We start from the raw sequence: 22,145 nt of genomic DNA on the forward strand, positions 1-22,145 counted from the left end.
TCTCTCATTCGCTCTTTCCACCGAACTGAAAGAGCTTTACTGTTCCTCCAGACATCCAAACACTGACTATATGACATGACCCTATCAGATAAGGAGACCAAAAAAGTGTCTTCTTGGTTTCCAATAGGCATACTAACATTCCCTCATATCTATACAGGATGAAGAACAGAGACATCAGTCACATTTCTGACCCCTCCAATCAACGTCTTTCCATTAGTGAGACGCTGAGAGACGGACGAGAGACGGACGAGTTGCGATGAGAGACGAATTCTTCAGTGGCTGGCCTGGCACACACAGACAGGAAGAAGACACTTCAAGAGTATCTTGTGCTTTTATTTAAAAAATCCTGTGCATCTTGTCTCATTCTGATCGTCTCGGTCTTTGCTCTTCTCATTATCTGCTTGAATCTGCTTTAAAACCTTGTTGACACTCATTTCTCTGTCATTCTTGATTCAATGCAACTCAACCTTTAGGAAAGAATCATTGAATAGGAAAAGTTAATAGGATGAATTACGTTTAAAGGGGGCATAAATCCCATTTTCAACAAGTTGATATGATTCTTTAGGGTCTTAATGTAAATTTTGTAACATAGTTTGGTTAAAATTTCTCAATGGTAGTGTAAAACAACACAGTTTTTACCCTGTGAAAAACAGCTATTTTCAGAGCAAGCTGTTTTCTTGCATGCTTCTTTAAATGCAAATGAGCTATCTTATATAACATTATAAATGTCTTTAATGTCACTTTTGATCAATTTAATGGATTCTTGCCAAATAGAGGAGTATTTATTAATTTCAAAAAAATTCTATGCTAAACTTCTAATAGTTTTTATTGCCAAAAAAGCATCTTAAAGATATTCCATACAACTTGTGCAACTATATTCCAAGTTTTCTAAAACCATTCAATAACTTTTTGTGAGGAATACACTAATATTTAGACAAAAGACATGCAGAAATTTAAAAGAAAGCATTTGATGCATGCACTGCATGGAAAAGTGCAATAAATATTTTTATTCCTCAAACTTTGAGATACGGTGACGAGCACATCATTTTAGGGTGTGTATCCCTTTAAGAATAACAGAAGTCAATGGACAGGGTCCATTTAGATAGCTAAATAAACGTGTGTGTGTGTGTGTGTGTGTGTGTTAATGACAGTTTGCAGAACACCAGGATTTTTTTTGACAAAAACATCAAGATCAGTTTCTTCTCCTAAGGGCAGGGAAGATCTCTCTAACAAACACACATATGTGAAAGAAACATCAATTGGCTTCTTGTCTCATGGTCTGGCATCTGTTGTTCTACACGGTTTAGTCACTAATTAACAATTACCACTGACCCCCCCTCCAAACGCAGGGCCGGCTCCATCAGTGTGATTGATGACAAACATGCGGAGGGCGGCGGATCACATTGATTTATGACTCACTCGCTCCACATGTTGACCTTGACCCCACCCTGAGGTCTACAACACTAACCGATTCATAGCAGCCCCGCTTCACCTTAACAAACCCTATTCTCATTCCCAGAGGAAGTCGTCCATCTCCCAATGCCTGCCGGAGCACATCCGACGAGCTCTAGTAATAATATTAACCTGAACAAAAGCAAATCTCATTTAACTCCTGAGTAGATACGGAAGGTCCCGTTGTGTTTTGAAGGGTGGTCATTGTATGGCTTCTTAACTACCCAAAAAAAATATAAATATCAAATGAGACCTTCTTTTTATTGAAACTGTTGCTTCTAGAAGCAATGAGATTAAACGGAGAGTAAATGGAGCAAATGTACACTTTTTCCTGAGAAAATGACCCAATGATCTCATTTAATCAAGAGTTTGAAAAGAGATTCAGTTTTTACTCAGGTTTTGTAAGATCTCAATATTAACTCAAACATTTCTCTTCAAATTCAACAAATAAACCAAGCTGCTATTCATATTCATTTTATAGCTCTGAACTCTGTCAACTTTTGATTCATTTGTTTAAACATTATTCACTTTAAACATTATTTGGAGCTCTATTAAGTTTCCTGAGTAATACTCTTTAACTAGGTTTTTTTTTTTTAAGCAGGTTAAAAACAAGAGAGAAGAACATATCAATAAATCATGTTTTCAAAACAAACTAATTCTAATCAAAATCTAATTAAACTAGCTAAACTGAACAATGTTGTTAACTAAAACTAAAAGTAAAAAAAAAAAATTTTGTTCATTGAAATGAATTCAATATTAATATTAAATGAAAACTTAAACTTAAGGTTTAAGGTTTAAGCTAACTTAAGTTCTAAAATGACACATAACATGCAAAAAATAAAAACAATTTAAAAATTAATTGTGCGCACAATTTACTAATTCGTTCCCTCTTTGTACTTAACCATGCACACGATTAGTATTTTGTTCCCTCAATTTGCTAATTATTTCCCTTGATTTTCTAAATTTTCCGCACAATTTACTAATTCGTTCTCTCAATTAACAAATCATGCATGATTTAGCAAATCAAGGGAACAAATTAGTAAATTGTGCGCACCATAACAAAAATTAAAACTGAATAAAAAAATTTAAAGATAAAATATACTGTTTTGGGTGTAAAAACTTACATTTACCAAAAAATCTAATGATTTTCATTGAATAGCAAAATTTTTGTCTGTCCCTCAAACAAAGCTAATGCAGGCTATTGCTTATATTTTGGGTGAATTATTACCAAAGTAACCTGGGCTTTACCTCTCCTCAGCAAGTTACTTAGTCAAAACTGCACCTGAATTAATTATTAATATACATTATGAAACCACAGTGTTGTTGGTATTATTTTGTTAAAGTGTGTTGTTTTAATATAATAGATTTGGCAGGTTTTGAAGGGATTTGTACAAGACTTCCTGTAATGACCTGAACTTCATGCTGCCCCGATCACGTACACCAACTTCCTTCAGTCAGAGAGAGGAATTTCCCATAATTTACAGTGCATTTATCGGCAGAATGATCACGCAGACCCTGTTGTGCTGCAGGGGTCTTTAAAATCCATATGCAATTCATAAAACCACAGGGTTTCAATAGCATCTAGCATGAAAGTAAAAGAAAGACTAGTGTGTGTCTGGAAAGGTCTGCATGCATTGTTAAACATGAAAAGTTGTGGAACTAGTTTTGGCACAGGAGGATATGTAAATGAGCTCCACACACACATTTTTTGATTTCATACAGTCACACACACATATAAACAAACACACACACACACACACACAAATTTCAGGTGACTTTTCATGTAAAACCTTTACTGACACACCGTACAATCACACACATCACACAAACATAAGTTTACAACACGATGCATCATGGGATGAGTACACTGTTTTGATACCATGCACATGTGACTTATCAGATCAGGGTCAAAAAATTAGGGTGTGTATTTTTCGTTTGTTGGAAATGAGGGACGACAGACTGTCTGGAGCTGCAACACCTTCCACTGTGAATGTGTGTGTTTGTGTGTGTTTATGGGAAGTGGGTGACAGCAGGGAACTGGGTACGTTTCTATCGGTTTGTTGGGAAAACAAAGGCACCCACCTATTGTACAAACACATGAACATGATGTTGTGGCGTTGCAACATGGTGAAAATGGCAGCACTAACATGACAAACTCTTTTATTATGACCTTTTACTTTTGCTACTTTCTCTTGACCTTTAGAAATGAGTCACAGCCATGTAATCGGTTCTCTCAATCAGTACTTTGGTGTATGTTTATTTTGTTTTTGTCCTTAGAGGTAAAAATAAAATGAATTGAAATAAAATGATTGTTTCAGTAATTCACTAATGCTTGTGCATTAAATATATTATAATATTACATATATATATATATTTCATATTACATACTGCATACTCTTTTCTCTTTATTGCCCAGCCCTAATGCAATCTTCTAAATGACAAAAATCTAAATGCATGCTATGCATAGAAGACGATCCCAGAATGCATTGCAACAAGTTCTGTATGTGCAATATTCATGCTCTTTTTACATTCAATATACCAAAGTGTAAATAAAATAGTCTAATCTAATAACACATGACCATTTAACATATAATAAGTGTGAGTACTATGCACTTTTATCACACTGTTAATGTTCCAGCTTTGAAGCAGCCTTAGAAGAAGGGGTTTTGGAACACAGTTTTTAAACGGAATTAAAATGAGTTTCAGAACACATTAATTTTTGACACCTCTTTACATCCATCATTCCATCACAAAGAGGACTAAAACTGAGAAAAGACCACCTACACACCTCCTACAGTTTGACGAGCATAAGATTACAACTCAAAACCCTTGCAATCACAATCCATTGTTACAGGAGAACGCCAGAGAAAGAGAGGGAGAGAAGGAGACAGCATCTGTCATCACATCAAAGGGAAGTTTAAAGGGAACGTGAAGTGAATGATGAGGAAAAGAAATCAAAGACCTCCTAAAATCCTCTCTCTTTCTCTAGACATCAGCTCCTTTTCATTCTCTGGTCTGTTCCTGTCTGAGAGGAGGCCGCTGACCTTCCCTGTGTGCTGACAAATCTGTTTTTCTCTGCGATCACCTCCTTTATTCTCGCTGTCTTTCTGTCTTTTGTTGTACCCCCATACTCTTACTGCACGTCCATCTCTCTCTGTCTTTTTTAACCCCCTCTTGATGGAAAATAAAAGACGAATTCAAAGGCAGAAGTAAAGTGAGTGCGAGAGAAAACAATACAGCAAGATAGCAAAACCCCACACTACTGGTCAAAGCACTACAACTAGTCCTAACACCAAACCACACTATAGGAAATGACTAAAGCAGTGGCATGGTTTAGATTGGATATTCTTTCTTCTGTGAATCATGTTCAAAACATCACAGTCAATCCATTAACAATGAATTTGGACTAAAAAGTTTCTAGCTGCAAATAGGTGCGAAAAGTACCATAAAAGTAGTCAACGTGATTCAAACATGATGTACTACATTTTCTGAAGTCATGAAATCACTTTGGGTGAGAAATGAACTAAAAGTTGATTTGTTATTTACCACCAGATTTAAATATTAAAGGAAAAATGCACAAATTAATTGCATGACTTTGAAAGCTTGAAATACACAACACCTCATTAGATTATTAGATTGTTATAATATTAATAATTACTATATACACAAACACACACACATGCATTTTCAGTTTTAGGAGAAACATCTGAAATGATAACCATGAGATATCTATTAATAATTTTGTTTAATTTTAAAAGAATATTTAAAATTTAAAGCGAATAGAACAGAAGATGCAAAATAACTACTTTTATAATATGTTTGTAAATAAATACATTATGTGTATATATATATATATATATATATATATATATATATATATATATTTCTATATTAGTTTTATTACAATTTTAATACAATTATTATCATTTTAATAATAATTTTCAACAGAGTCTTCAAATTTGAAGAAATTAAAATGAAATTCCATTAAATAAAACTTAAAGTGAATAAAATATGTAGGATAATTCGGAAGATTTTGATTTCTCACTATTCTTGGTGTATTGATGCCTTTTTCAGGAGATTGTCAATATAAAATATATTCTAACTTTGGTTGAAAAACAAACTAAAATGTACAGTATGACACTATTCAATGCCAGGTTTAAAACATGGGTTTTAGAAAAAATGCACAGAACCATTGCATGTCTTTTAAACACCTGAAATACACAAAACGTTAATTTAATGCTGCTTTTTTGTTCTTTAAACTGTTTATAAATGAGAAGCTTGCTAAATATTTCCTATTATAAGCAACATCAGGGTGAGTAGTTATTTTTTGTGTGAACTGTCCCTTTAAGAGAGCTGAATCAGAGCTGAATTTGACTGAAACAAGAGAGGGAAATTCAGGTCAGCCGAGTCCACACATCTCCTGTCGTTCCCTTGTAAGACTTCCAGAGAGTCCATTAAGTTTGGTTAATATAAGGGACTGTCAGCGAGCTGCAACATTATATCAATGTTACGGCGGTGCCGTCCCTCGCACTTCTGTCACGCTCCTTTTAGAGGAGGGAGAGCCGGCGATGAGAGAGACAGTCAGAGATAAAGAAGTAAGGGAACAGAACACCATCCAGACCAGAAACAGCTCTCAACACCTCCGTAATGATGTTCGACTCACACACACAGGACTCTTTCTACCTCTGTTTCCTCTGCTGAGGAACCGAGCTGGTCGTCCCGAGCTCTCCAGGCTGAGGTAAAAACTCTGACCTGTCCTTTTTAGCCTGCTGTGTGTGTAAACCGTTCAGGCGTGTAGGAGAAAACGAAGCCACAAAAAGCTGGAACACCAAACACAATTCAACACCAACTTTTTCCTCAGCTCAAATAAAAAGTGATGAAGAAAAGGTGAGAGGGATTGTTTTCTTCCTCTCCTGTCCTTTCCTTCATTACCCAGAGGACATATTATGATTCAGTGATTGCTCTTTCATACCTGAGGAGATGAGATAAAAAGCTAAAAAAAAAAAAAAAAAATGTTTATACAAAAAAATAAAAACAAAAAACAAATAAAAACGTTTTTTTTTTTTTTTTTACTAAACTAAACTAAAATTAAATAATAAAAAAAGATAAAATAAAATAAAATAAAATAAAATAAATACATATCCTTGACAGCTAGAGTTCCAGAAAATAGCAATATATTTATTATATGCATTTTAAGCAACATTTTAATGTCATCATCTAAGATGCTTCTTCTTTTGGAAAACAAATGTAATTAAATATAATTAAAGTTAATAAAACAGTTTTGTCCTAGAAAAACAACAAAAACAGCAAACAAATAAAACAATAGCTATATGTATGTCTTACTACTACTACTTTTGTAAATAAACATGTTAATAATATAATAATATACACCTGTGTGTATTAATTATTATATATGTATTATTGTATGCATATTTTTGCATTTTACAAATTTGAATCACCATTGTTATCATCTTCAATGTTTCTTTTTTTAATAAAAATATTTAAATAAAATTAAAAGTGTATAGATCTGCCTCGGGATAATTTGATTGGATATGTGTGAGTTCAAACTGAATTCTTTCACCAACTTTATTGGTGTTTTTGGTCAGGAGAAAAATCTGGGAGAAAAATCTTTTTGTCTCAACACAAAAAATGTCAATTTGTTCTCGATAGTCTTGTTGACAAGACAAACAACTGAGATTTTAAAGAGATCAAATTTATGAGCCAAGTGAGCCAAAAGGATTCTGTGTTATATATCATATATTTTTATTATTATTTATCCTTGCAACTTAGGAGCATTTAAGAATCTAATCTGTGGTCTACAATATCTTCTGAAACTATAAAGGAGACACATGTGAGATTAATCAGAAGAAATAAACAGAAATCTCAATTCGATCTCTCCATTTAACAACATTTCTGTCTAGAAACTCCAAATGAGATTGTAAAGACCTAAGTGTCCTGTGGATGCTCATGCAACAGGCGTCTCTAAACCACCCAGAACAAACAGAGAACAGGAGCCATGGTGTCCTGTGGAAGACCAGTACAAGAGTTTTGAGGTCTTAATAAATTTCTCCACTCCAGCTGTCAGCCGAGCGTCAGAGATGGATGAAAGAGTCAGTGACCTCTGACCTGCCCCAGACCTCTCCTTCATCTCCCCTCAGTGAACCCCCAAAACTCTCACAGAACCCCGAGACTCGACTGCACTCGAATCCTTTCAGCACAACGTCAGCTCAACAATAGCGTCGATACTTTCACATGCAGTGCTATGCATTTCTTTATTTCCACACTGCATATACCAAGATAACTTTTCAAATGAGTAACTTGCATTGATTTTCTATTTATATAATGTATTTAGCAACCAATTTTACCATTAAGTAGTCATGTAGAGCTACACAAAGCACATTGCCTCTCTTGTTAGACATGGTTATATGGTGGGCAAAAGTATGCACATATATATATATATATATATATATATATATATATATATATATATATATATATATATATATATATATATATATATATATATATATATATATATATATGATAATAACATTATAAATATTATATCATAAATATTTTATAACATTTTATAAGTATTAGTTCTTTCATAATATAAAAATATATATATCAAAAATAATAAAATAATAAATGATTTATTTATAAATAAATAAATGTAGAACAAATTATATATATAAAAATATCTTAAATAATATAACATTACATATATACTGTGAATATATATATATATATATAAATGAATGAGTAAATGGGAAAAAGTCCAAAATGTGTTGCTAATACAAATACCATCAGTATTCATAAAGGCTCAACTAATAATCTATCTGTAACATCATTCCACTTCAAAAACTCGCATAACATTTAACTCATCATGGAGTCGACGCACACCTAAGGAAACCTGAAACAGCTCCAGATGACTGCACTTGAGTCCTGAGCGAGAACATAACCTTTGACCCGTGACCTCTCGAGGTAAAGGTCAAGAGTGGTGCAGGCTTTCCCTCATCATCGCTATGGAAACCACACAGTGTTTGCAATGCATCTTTGCAGCACTTCTACAAATAGCAGCACATGTCTAGAAGCCATTAAGCACAAGAGAAATCCTACTTTCTCTTTTCTTTCAACACGTCTGTGTGATGTGTATTTATTATTGTCACAGGCTCTTATTTGGCTTGATCTATGGCAGAATGAAACGTCAGTTTTAAAGATAATTACATTTTTTTCTCCTCCAACAGATCCATTCATCACACTCACAGCCCTCTGCCATTTTTAGACTCTTGATAACATGCCTCGACTCATTCCATCTTTCTCTCTCTCTCTCACACACACACACACACACACATCCACAGTGAGTCAGATCCTATTATGTGGCATGAAGTTGCCAAAAATTTGTTAATTACAAAGTCCAGAGCCCAACTTGTATGATTATAATGAAGTTATTTCCGTGAGAACGCTCGGGTGAGGACGTCACTCGTGGATTTACTGCCTCTCCTCCTCTTTCTTTTACTCTGTGCTTGTAATCAGCATCTCTTGTTCTCATGGGAGGAGAGACCTCCGTCCTCGTTATTAATCACAAATGCTGATAAACCAATCAGAAGCACTCTTATTACCACTTGATGACAGACTCGTGCTTGAGAGGAAAAGAAAAAAGACATAGGGATGCATGGACGGACGGAAGTGTTGTTCACCGTTCAGAAGTCAACTGAGAATCCTTTTAAATTTCAGTTCCTGAATTTCAACTTAAGGTCATTCAAACGTAAATTAAAATTAATTTAATAACGCAAAGAAATTTATGTAAGTATGTAAGCCTGTTTCCCCCACTGAATAAAAAATAAAAACAATAAATGTGACTTTCTATCTCATAACTCAGACCTTTTTCTCACAGTTATGATTTAAAAAGACAGAATTATGAGATAGAAAACATCATAGTTGTGAGCTGACTTTTTTTCCCTCAGAAATGAAAATAACTTTTGGATTTTTGGAACAATTGGAATTTGTTTCTCACAATTGTGGAAAATAAAGTCAGAATTGCAGGATACAAACTCGCAACTGCAAGGACAAAAAGTCTGAATTGTGAGATAAGGAGTCATTTTATCAAGTCAAATTATCAATTAATTTTTTTATTTCATGGTGGAAACAAGCTTCCATATTTAATTCATTTTTCACGTGAACGTCAACGTTTTTCAATGAAAGAAGTTTTGGTGGGGAAAAAATAGACATACTAACTGGCGCTAGCTACATCACCTGGCACAGATCTTAACAGTTCTGAAACAAATTCATCTTTTTACAAAGTAGATATTTGACACTTTATAAAATAAATATACATATATGTTATTTCTAGTGACAGGAAAAGTCCCTGAAATTCTAAACATACATAAAATTAATAATATTTCAGAAAATTGCTTTATGTTTCAGGAGGACTCAAACTTTCTGTATATTCGATATATTCAATGAATGGTACAAAAAGGTGTTTTCTGAACAGTTTTCTGCTAAAATACAATGTACATATTGTGAATATCTATGCTTTGGTCTCTGACTTTAAGGTTAAAAACACAGATGGTGACAACTTCCTGGGGGCGTGAAAAATTCAAATCAAAATTCCAACCAATGAAATTTAGCCGATTCTAAAATGTGCCCATGATCATTGAGGCTAGTTTGAGTGAAACATCAGAAGTGTCTTACCCTGACATTGCTCATTCCGTTCCTCGTATCCAGGGTTGCACAGGCAATTCCCAATGGGCACCAGCCATTCTCCATCTGCACCGCAGTACATTTTGGGAACCTCCTGCTCCTCTGAGTGATTCACACAGGAGCCGCGCACCTCCACCAGTGATGACGTGTCGGCTCCAGTTACCGTGTCAGGAAACTGTGCTAGGTTCCTCACAGCTAACGGACACTTCTTGTAAAACACATGAATGGAAACCAGAGCGATACAGGCTCCTACATCCTGGAAGGCCAGATAAAACCCTGTGTGGCTCAGAACACCGACGTCCCGAATCTCTGTGTTCAGCTTCATGATCCGATCACCAACATCCACCTGCGTGAAGCTCTCGTCCGCCGCCACCGTGTCGATCTTCTCAAAGCGGCTCTCGTGAGCGTAGCGCTCGTTATCGGAGTCAGACTCGAGGTAGTAGAGGTTGAACGTCTCTTTGCAGGTGCCGATGACGCCGGGCAGGCTGTTACAGTCACGCAGGGTGAATTTAATCTCGATGTAAATACGCTGCGCCGGCCCGCGCTGGATCCAGTGTGTCCTGAGCCAGTTGTTCTGATTGGGCTCCATCACGTTACACACCTGGTATGTTCTGATGGGGATGTTCTTCTCGTCCATGATGCTCACCTCTTCCCACTGCAGAGGACAGCAAAAAAACAATGTTAGAAATTAGGAAAATCAAGACCTTCTCAATGTCAAATTGAAATCTTTTAGAATGCAAACAATGTAAAAAATACTAAAGATCTCAACCTGTGATTTGAAGCATAGTTTCTAAGAGGGAACCTGTGATGAATTAAACATCAAATAAAGCAGAATGACTGGAAAAACAAAATAGTAAATAAAGCAGTCTTCACTATCTCCAATAAACGACAAGCGATAGACCAGAAGTCATTCGTTTCCATTGGAGAGCAGTGCGGGAGCCCCATAATTGGTCATTTGTTTTGTGTGGATAATTTAATACAGTCATTGTATTAATTAAAATCATTCATTTTCCCATGGTGAATACGTTCAGGGTAACAGTTGCTTCACAACCAGTTTGAAAGTTCAGTGCGACTGCCACTAGGGGGAGAAATGCGACAATCGTATCCTAATGTCGATCTTAGTTTTATCTTAGAACTCGAATCAATTAATTAGCAGAAGTTATTTCTTCACCACATGCGTATGATGGCATTAACAACAGCGTTCTTTAAACTGGTTCTTTAACTCACACAAAGTCAAGAGTTCCTTTTTAAAATAAGGAGAGAATAAAAAAAGTGTGGCAAATAATAATGATGTCATGATCTAATCACTGAACTTCCGTTAATTCACCACAAGAGGTCATCATCTACAACACAGTACACCCTGGGCTACATTTCCCATGCTCCACTGCACCAATCACAGTCCTGATAACAATCACATGCACCTGAGACCAATTACACACATACAGCACAATCAATCAGACATGCTTCATAAGCATTGGACTTCCTTTCAAACACTGCCGAGTATTGTTCTGCACACATCTCTCCCCTAGCGATAGCTGTGATACGTTAGCCTTTCCGTGTTAGTTTCTAGTTTTCATAATTTAGTCTTTAAATCTTTCTGTGTTAGTTTCTAGTTTTCATAGTCTGGTTTCAGTTCCTTGTTTTCATAGTTTTGTCTCTGTATCTAGTTTTCATAGTTTAGTCTTTTTCTTGCCTTGCCGTGTTTTGACCTTTTTGCTCTGGATTCTGAATTACCCCTCTTGCTTAGCCCTCTGGATATTGTTCGCTCATCGAAGACCCACGCTTGCCCTAAGAATATTCTTCATCTTTCCCTCTATATACCTGTTTGCCATGCCTGTTATGACCACGTCTTTGTGTAATAAAAGCTCACACATGGATCCGCACATTTCACGGCTCGTCAGCCTCGTAACAATTGACAATAATTCACAGTTTTTTTTTAGTTTGATTTTAAGTGTTACAGCGATGTCCTCATCCTGTTAAACAGATCATATTTTGTGCAAGCGTACAAGTTTTTATGAGGTCTACTGAAAGTGTTTGTTTTAAAATGAATACTTTTGTGCTTATTATCAATACATTAAACAATATAGTCAACAAATTATGACAGAACTCCTGAAAACATTCAGGACTGGCCATTTCAGATGACATTAAAACAGAATCGAAGCATCTCTATTAAGCAATGATGACAGGTGGTTGACAGCATAAAGTATGAGGCTCATCAGAAAAAAAAAACGAAAGAAAACAAAAAATAACTGATCATTTAACTAAACAAACACAAGGTCATCCAAAGTGAAAACAGAACTGAACCTTGGGAATCTATAGAGTAAATGCATAACATCTGTTTCCCTCTTACAGGCTTGAGTATAAGTTTGCCTGAACTAACCTCTGAAAATCACCATTACTCGTCTTCTATAGCCTCAGATACAATAACAACTCTTGACAGTCATTAATGTTTCACAGCCTACAACACTTCTCAGCCTCTGCTAAACCAGCATTGCAGCGACTGATTGGACTCCCTGAGTTTTCATCATCTAATCAGCACTTATGATTTGTATTAAAGCAAATGAACACCATATAAACACATGCAAATTTAACTGTTGATACCCAAGAGTCTGAATGGGAAATATCGCATAATAACTTACACTACAAGTCAAAAGTTTGGAATAATTCCCATTTTTAAATGTTTTTGAAATAAGACCATTATGCTCACTAAAGCTGCATTTATTTGAGCAAAATAAATACAGTAAAAATAGTAATATTGTGAAATATTATTACAATTTAAAATAACAGACTTCTATTTGAATATATTTTAAACTATAATTTATTACTGTGATGCAAAGCTGAATTTTCAGCTTCATTACTCCAGTCTTCAGTGTCACTAATGATCCTAAAAATCATAATTATTCCAAACTTTTGACCAGTAGTGTATGTGCATTAATAATCTGCCTTTGACCTTGAACTACAGGCACATTTATTAATTTAGCAAACTGATTACAAATGAACACATATCAGTGAACCTTCACAGACTGATCTACAAATTTACCAAATTATTAATCTGTTATTTTAGAACCCACAAAAAAAAATCTGTTGAAAAATTATTTATATTATATGTGTGATTTCAGCAGCCACTAAGATCATCCTGACGGCCCTGAATAATCTCCAGGAATTATTCAAAGTGCGCTAAAACTAATTGAGCATTTGTGAGATAATAAGACTGACAGCAATCTGGTGTACGTCAGGGAGCGTGATTGTCTCCATTCGGCTCGTCTCTTCATCTGTGTAACTACGGAGGCCCAGAGGAGCAGCGCAGAGATAAGAACCTGGAGCTGCTGATAGCGGGACGAGAGGAGAAAGGACCTAATTGGCCGTATTAAAGTCTGAATACCCGCCCACCGTCCGTGCCAAAGGCCTGTCCATCACGGAGAAGATCACAGAGGGAGAGGAACTCAGGAGCTCAATGAGACTTGGATCGATGCGAAAGGAAGCCGAGCTGCTCCGGAATGAAAGGGAATTCTGTGTGTTTTATTGAATCGCTGATGTGCTCATTTAGATGCACCTGATCTGAAGATGTTAAACGGCTAATTGCTGATGAGGGGCTCCAAACAGTGCAGAAGCATACATTATCGGACAGAACCCGCTAACCCCCTCGGTATAAAATCTCACACTCACATACACACACACACAGACATTCAAACAGTCCTTTTCTCTGCCTCCGGGTTGCCAAGTCTCTCCCCCCTACCTCTTTTGAGAGAAAAGGGATAGAGTTTCCTAACAAAGGGCATTTTTGTCTTCCTCTACTATTTAGGAAATCTGACACCCGTCGCTGTAACCTAGCTTTCCGAATTTACATCCCAGAGAAGTGGACAGGGTAGGCTGATCTCACTTGTATTTGCAGGTATTCATACGTGACATGAGGATTTTTAGACGTTGAAACGGACAATATCAAAATACTGACAGCAACTAAAATGTAAAATGCTTTTACATATGAGATGTAAACAACCTTGAGGCTCTCTGAAGACCTGAACCAAAATTGTGTGTACACTGAAATTTGTATTTATTTATTTATTTTAATGGCAATGCAATAGAGCTATTTGGGGTTCCTGTCATGGGATGAAAAAATAAAAAAGTTTTTTTCTCACAATTCTGACTTTTTTTGTTAAAAATTTATAATTTTTAAAAAAGGTCTAAATGGTAAACTATAAACTCAGAAATAAGAAATAAAAAGTCTGAATGGCAAGATAAAAATGACAGAAACTTTCTATACCTTTCAGCAAATGCTTCTTTAAAGAACCTTAGTGTGAAGAACATTTTAATAATCAGAAGAACTTTTTCGCAATGAAAACGTTACATGAATGTTTCTTCCTGGAACCTTTGATTCCATTAAAGAACCTTGATTTTTAAAAGTGTACAACCAAAATGTAATACTCAACAGCCTAAAAAGACATTATTAATAGCACAATTATTTATTAATGAACTCCAGATTGATCTAATAAAAATAAAGTCACCTGCACTCTTTGCATGGCTGAATTTAATAATCATCAAAGCAGAACAGAACGAAACTGCTATAATGTATAATTAATTAACTTTATATATGCGCTATAATAAATGCAATGGTGTTAAACACCTTTAAACTCTGTCATTTATTAGTAATACAATGCAATTAACCATGAATTTAATATTATATAAATGTCAGTTCATTTTTAATAATTTGAGCGTCCTTAAAGGCTCTAGGTTTTAGATACATTTAGATGCGGTATCAATCTAAATTGTGTTCGAACTCTACGTATGAATACAAATGAGGTCAAGCTGGAGAAAGAGGGACGGAGAGATGGTTTTGACTCACCCCTCCTTCCGTCGGGCTGGCGACCCATGCCAGATCTCCCTGCACCGATCTTGAATCCAGCAGCGTGACTGAAGGAGAAAAACACAGAGGACTTGAGAAGGAGATCACTAAAGCCTGTGCATCTTACCCAGTGATAAAACTGATGCGAGGATGGTGTTAAACTGATAAATAATGACAACAGCTGCAAAGTTGGCTGAAAAGTGACAGAGAAGTGCACAGGGGTACGATCAAGTGCTGAACTGAGTAGGGAATTACGGCTATTTATTACAAATACAAATAATATTTATAAAATTAACCAACATGCAAAGAAAAGTTTTTTGTTTTTTTTTTAATAAGTAAACACTTTTGTGTCTTATACAGTACTGCATAAAAAAAACCTCTAGCCTTCACAAAAAAAAAAGAAAAAAAAAAGCTTCAAGTTAATTAAGGCCTTATACAGCCTTTATGATCTTTGACATTATATGTAGGCTATTGTTTATATTTCCAGATAACAAATTATCACAATTCTATTCTTGTGATAAAAACGCCTAAATAATTTTAAAGTTAAAACTAAAGATTTAAGACATTATAAATATTAATTGAGGAAAGGAAGGATAAACAAAATTCTGAATAAATATTATTATATCTAAAATGTAAATAATAAATATGCGGCATATCTCTATGTATAAATAGTAGTTTTTAAGCTGCTAAAGTGACAGTTGCCCTACATTATATTTCCAAACATTAGTTGCAACAAGAACTTATTATATATATATATATATATATATATATATATATATATATATATATATATATATATATATATATATTATTTGAATGTAGATTAAATTAAAAGGAGGTGTTTTTCTGGAACTGGCCGCTGATCGCCACTGTTTGTATTTGCGCGAGTTTCTCTCCGCGCCCGAAAGTTTTCGTCTTTACTCTAAGCCATCTCACCTTCATTCGCCGGAGGATTCCTCGGAGCGGACAGACCTGCACAAATCCCCAGGAAGAGCGAGGTGAGCGAGTAAATAATCCCGGCCATGAGCGCCATTCGTCCCGTTACTGTCTCTCCGTTATTCCTGTTTATTCCTCGTGCTGCTCCACGCGACTGAACTGGAGGCGCACGAGACGCGCGCTCCGAGAACTCTGCTGTAGGGGGCGTGTCATTCTCTGGTGACGTACCTGTCAATCAAGAAAGAGAGACGAGAAGTTATCAAAATATTGATTAAAATTATCATTAGTAGAAGACATAGTATTTTTTTTTATATCAGAAGCTATTGAAAAAGGAGTATTTAAAACATATTTAATCATATATAAATATAATTAAAATGATACAATTTTACATTTTTATATGGAAATATAACTAATAATATAATTATAATTATATAATATGTAATATATGTAATATTTATATATATAATTACACATATAATTACACACACACACACACACACACACACACACACACACACATCCTTATATATATATATATATATACCACTGATCCATAATATATACGTAAATTAGTGATATATATACACACTTTTCGTATTTAATTATAATTATTATACATTTTAATCTTCATTTGAAACGTTTAATTGTTAATTATTGTACAAATATTTTACATATTATTAAAATATATATTTAAAAAATATCAATCTAATAATATTATGAATATATTTACGATGATTTTATTATTATTATTATTATTATGATAATGAATAGTAGTAGTATTATAATAAATAGCATATTATGTGTGTGTGTGTGTGTGTGTGTGTATGTATATATATATATATATATATATATATATATATATATATATATATATATATATATATATATATATATATATATATATTATTATTATTATTATTATTATTATTAATAAACTAATATTAATCTAATAATCCCAATGAGCTAATAATAGTATTTTGTTATGTAATTGGGACCATAAGATACTTTTAATTATTTTAATTATTGTTAAAATAGGTAAAATATTTATCTAACGTTTTACTAATTATTTTTTATAATTTATAATATTTTTGAACATTCATACAATTTTATAATAGTCCTGAAAAATAAAATAATAAACAACATGAACAAAATAAACAATAAAACACAATATAACGGATATTAAAATGATGGTAATTAATATATTATTATTATTATTGTTATTATTATTATTATTATTATTATTATTATTATTATTATTATTATAGTGGTGGTTGAAGTGGCAGATCATTGAATTATGGCCTAATGAATTCTGGACTGATCGTGTTTCGCCATCTAGTGTTCATTTCCTGAGACACCGGGCAAAATGAACAAAATCATGTCTTTCTGAATCCACCGTGACGCGCTGTTGCTTCATTTCTTTTTCATCCAAACTCGAGCGAGTGATGTGCCACATCAAGACACAAATAAAAGAGACCCAGTGGGTCGATATTTAGCTGTTTGTGAGGTCAAAGGTCACATTCTCAGGGCATCTGTTTGGACTCAGTACAGTATCCTGGGGGTTTACAGAAGTGACCCGCAGCGTTTTATTATGCACCTCATTTTTTATGCATTCTCACTATGAAGTGAAATGTTCTTATTGATTGAATTCCACCTGACACCTGGCTCCCCTCATACAGTCTCTCTCTGCGCTGTTCCTCAGGGTAATATGCTGTGGGAGATGTTTCATCTCCAGCTGACTGAATCCAATGGTTTCCATGAGTGTAGTCCTGACCTCCATTGAGAGGGTCAGTCTGCAGCGGGTCTGTGGACAGAGAGAGCTGACCGGGCCCCGGGCCCCAGGGAGCCTGTGTGTGTGGATGAGGAGCAGCTGTACCTTCACCACAGACTCTGTTCAGCTTTGATTGACAGGCTCGTCCTGGAAGAAATACATTTAACAGCACCAGAATGACAGTTCAGGTGAACATTTTTTATTAAGAGTGGCAGAAGTGCTCTGCAAGACATTTGTTATTCTCGACATTGTAAAAAAAAAGGATTTTTCCAAATGATGTATGTTTTGCAAAAAAATTACATTCAATATTACATAGAAAAAATTATGTAATATTTTCTACTTCAGAATTTCATATTTCATTCATTGTGTCACTTGCTGTTTGTTTGTAATTGTTTAAATTTACAAGCAATTTTTGTGAAAATAGTTTCTACACCATTTGTGTGTGTGTGTGTGTGTGTGTGTGTGAGTGAATATCACACAAGATGGAAAACATGAAGCTACTGTGAATTTAGAAAATAACTAATTATTGATTAAAATAACATTGTTTAAATAACATGTAAATATAATATTTTTATTAGATTAAAAGAAAAAAAGTGATTATATAATGTAATGTTTAAATGTTTAAAAATTATAATAATAAATACTGTTATTTTAAGTACTATTAAAATGTAAAAATAAAAAGTTATTTAAAAATATCTAAATTATTATTTTAAATGTTATTATTAGTAATAATATTATTATTGTGAAATTTTTATTTTAAATATTTTAAAGGTCTCAGTAAACCATTAGTCCGAGAATTATGTATTTATGTATCATCTAAATCTGTGCTAAATATATAAGTAGCATTTCATATTCATGCCACAGCTTTAGGGTGTAAAATAATGGAAGGATATCATAGTTAAAAAAGACATGGGCACTCTATATGAATAAATAATGCGTATAATAATATAATACTTGAACCACAAATGATGCTCAGAAAAAATAATAATTTTATTCACTCCAGCAGTAAGCAGACATGCTAACATTAGTTTACTTTCACAATACTTGTCTTCTAATCAAGCAATTTCAAAGTTTATGATTTTTTACATATGATTGATTTTATCTACCAATTTTAATGTTAACTGCAATTAAAACAGAAAAAAAATCCCCAGCTTAATGAAACTTTCTATATGTGAGGAAAGCAACTGTCAAGCTTTGCTCTTCTTACAGGCGATCACATTTAGCTTTGTTTCTCTCACACTGATAATATGGCAATTTAGGCGCGATTTCTTTCAGTCTCTTTATCACATCCTCCTTTTTATCATATTTCCAAAACTTTTTGAATGCAAAGGCTTTAATACCCACATATTTTTCTAACAGTACAAGACTGTCTTTAACGCTGTATGGCCCAGATTCTGCTAGGCATGTTGACAAACAGGGTGAATTTACAGTGAAAAAACCCACACACTCATTTGCATCCTTCAAGATGTTCTTCAAATAATTTTTCAGGCGAAACTCTGAATGTTCTTTTCCATTTGGATTTGCAGCAATGAGGTCATCGCTCACGTAAACCTCTTTCTTCTCAAGTTTTTCTTTCACTTTAGTTAGTAAGTCCTTGCTTGGATAGCCAGAACCTTTAAGACAGTTGTCCTTCTCAGTTCTGAAGGCGACAGCGTATTGTCCAGTGTTACCCAACCTGGAAATTACCAAGCAATATTTTATAAGAGCTTATTTCTTTAATTAAAAAAAAGACCATTATAGCAAGTGATAAAATAATTTAATGTTTAAATTATTGTATGATGGTGTAATTATAAAAGGCAAAACATACATAGTTAACTATTGTTAGCTTTTCTTAATATATTTCTTATTAATTTGTATAAATAATTTCTATTATTTCTTATATTTGATCACTATTTTTATCATCTTTGTGCAGTTTTATTTAAAAAAAAAATATTATTATTATTCTACATTTATGTTTAATCAAAGCAACGTACTCGTTCTCAAAGTTCTTTACAATATTCATGAGAGTTTTTGGGTCCACATTCTGACCGACTGCACAAGTGCAAAACTGAAGCAGGCAGATCAGGAGGATCCTCTGAGGTACAGAGAAAACCTGAAACAATCACACACAAATATAAACATTCATATACACAGTATGTGTGCAACAAAACACTGAATTTTAAATCTTATAGCATTCTGTTAAAAACAAATGATTCTTTGAAGTTTTATTGCATGCACAGTTTTTAGGAGCTTTTATTTCACAAAATGAGCAATAGTAATACCGCTTTCGCTCCTCTAAAGATGATATTGAGTATGTATAACTTACCATTTTATCTGTTGCTCAAAATCCAACTGTTCAGAGAAGCTGTGTGAGTCTGTAATGAAGCAGGATTGATGAGAAAGAGGAAGCAGATGTTGTTTGTTCTGACACTCGCCCAGCCCTCTTCTTCATCACTGTGACGAAGACACACTTGACTTACTGATCACACTTGAATTACTGACACAGAGCTTCTTTGTGAAAGTTGAACTTAGAAACTGACCCATAAATTAAGACTCTCTCTTAGGAGAGACCAGTAACCTCAACATATAAAAAGAAATAGTTTAAAGGCCCTTGAAATAAACAAGAAAATGAACCAAACTGGCGAATCAGGTGCCCGCTTTTACTTTTAGCTGTGTTAGCTCAATAGAATAGAATTTGAATTATTTGAGTTATGAAATACACACAAAAGGATCAATGATATCACTTTCAACTTTGGGTAAAACCAGCATTTTTATAGGCTAACTAAATCGGCTCATTTGACTTTGCCTCCTAAACTTTTCTTCTTTATACAAACCCCTCTAACCTTCATTTGCCGGATAATTCTGCAGATCTGTACAAATCTCCAGGGAAAGTGAGGTGAGCGCATAAATAATCCCGGCCATGAGAGCCATTTAGCATACCCATCAATCAATTAAAAGGGATTATGTAATTTTAATGCTATTTATTATTTGAATTATGAAATACACACAAAGGGAACAATGGTATCACTTTCCCAATATTTGTTTTATTTCTTTCTATTCTATTTTATATAGTTAAAAACATGGAAATAACATACATGATGCTGATTATAATTACTTTAAAATATGATTAAAGATGTTGCTGTGGGTCTTGCGCAAACTACATTTGCAAAACATTTCTGTTATTTTCTGTGTTACAGTGTGGTGCAAGGCATTGTGGTCTGTTTGACAGTTTTTTGGTTGTAAGTGATCTGGCAGTTTTGTGTGTGTGTGTGTGTGTGTGTGTCTGTCATTGCATTTTGTCATATTCTCCACATATTCACACTACTGTATTTACAAATACACCCTCCTGGAACCATTGATCAGCATGATCTGTTTGGCCTTGTGCAATTGTGAATAATATTAAAATGTGTTTCCACACCCTGTGGTCTGTTTGACATCAAGCTTTGTGCATGTGAATGACCTTGTGTGAGGTCTGACGACAGCCGGTGCTGCAACAGTGCACTGTGACAATCTCTCTTAGATGCTTCTAGAAACCACAAGTTGTTTTAGAGGGATTCAAGAGAAATCCAGAGAACATACTCTAGCACATATTCTACCCGGCAACTGGGGACCCTCTGTCCTGTAAAGTTTATTTCCAACCTGCTTCAGCACACCTGGCCTGTGACATTACAAGTGAACATAAAGACCTTGATTACCGGGTTCAGATGTGTTTGATTAGGTTTGGAGCCAAACTCTGCAGGAAAGATTGTGATCTGTTTCACAGTTTTTTGATTGTAAGTGATCTTTTGTGTGTGTGTGTGTGTGTGTGTGTGTGTGTGTGTGTGTCAGTCATTGCATTTTGTCATATTCTCCACATATTCACACTACTGTATTTACAAATACACCCTCCTGGAGGGTTTGAACGAGATTATAATTGGATCACAAATTATCCTTTTTTTGTTGTTGTTCCAGCACTGAGCAGACATCCTATCTGTAATTTGGGCTGCTTAAGAGTATTTAGTGAGGGATCCAGATGCAGCAAATATTTATTCAAACAAACCTAATAAATGTAAATCCAGGATAGATGAATCTAGACACAGGCAAGGAAAACAGATCCGACAACAAGCATTTGATACATCACTGAATGACACAAGACAAAAAACAGAGGCATACACACATTAATCAAGGGATAACAAGGGACAGGTGAAGGTGATTAGTGTAGTTGTCATGGGTAACAAGGGTAGCTATGGTAACAAACAAGGGGAACTATGGTAAACAGGAACTGAATAAAAAAAGTGATTCTTTATTTATTCTTTCTCTTTCTAGCTTGTACTTATTAAAAAAGAAATTCTAAAACTTGGTATTACAAGCACTTCCTGTGTCTGTTGGCCTCTTGAAGGAAAATCACTTTATTTATATCTCATGTGAGTTGCTTTGGATAAAAGCGTCTGCAAAATGACTAAATGTAAATGTAAGTGAACACACAAA

The 22,145-nt window shown here is 34.4% G+C and overlaps 1 protein-coding gene across 1 annotated transcript in view; it reads right to left on the reverse strand.

Moving 5' to 3' along the window:
• The window catches only part of LOC128029028 (ephrin type-A receptor 4-like), a 39,349-nt gene extending 23,238 nt beyond the window's left edge, over positions 1 to 16,111 (reverse strand). The window contains exons 1-3 of the mRNA XM_052616489.1: positions 15,932 to 16,111; positions 14,996 to 15,063; positions 10,147 to 10,810 (exon numbers count right to left, since the gene is read on the reverse strand). Coding sequence (XP_052472449.1) covers positions 10,147 to 10,810; positions 14,996 to 15,063; positions 15,932 to 16,028 — 829 coding nt within the window. The 5' untranslated portion in view covers positions 16,029 to 16,111. The remainder of the gene's footprint in view (positions 1 to 10,146; positions 10,811 to 14,995; positions 15,064 to 15,931) is intronic.
• Positions 16,112 to 22,145: the final 6,034 nt, after the last annotated feature.

This window comes from Carassius gibelio, chromosome A15, assembly GCF_023724105.1.
Source record: "Carassius gibelio isolate Cgi1373 ecotype wild population from Czech Republic chromosome A15, carGib1.2-hapl.c, whole genome shotgun sequence".
In the NCBI taxonomy this organism is placed as follows: domain Eukaryota; kingdom Metazoa; phylum Chordata; class Actinopteri; order Cypriniformes; family Cyprinidae; genus Carassius; species Carassius gibelio.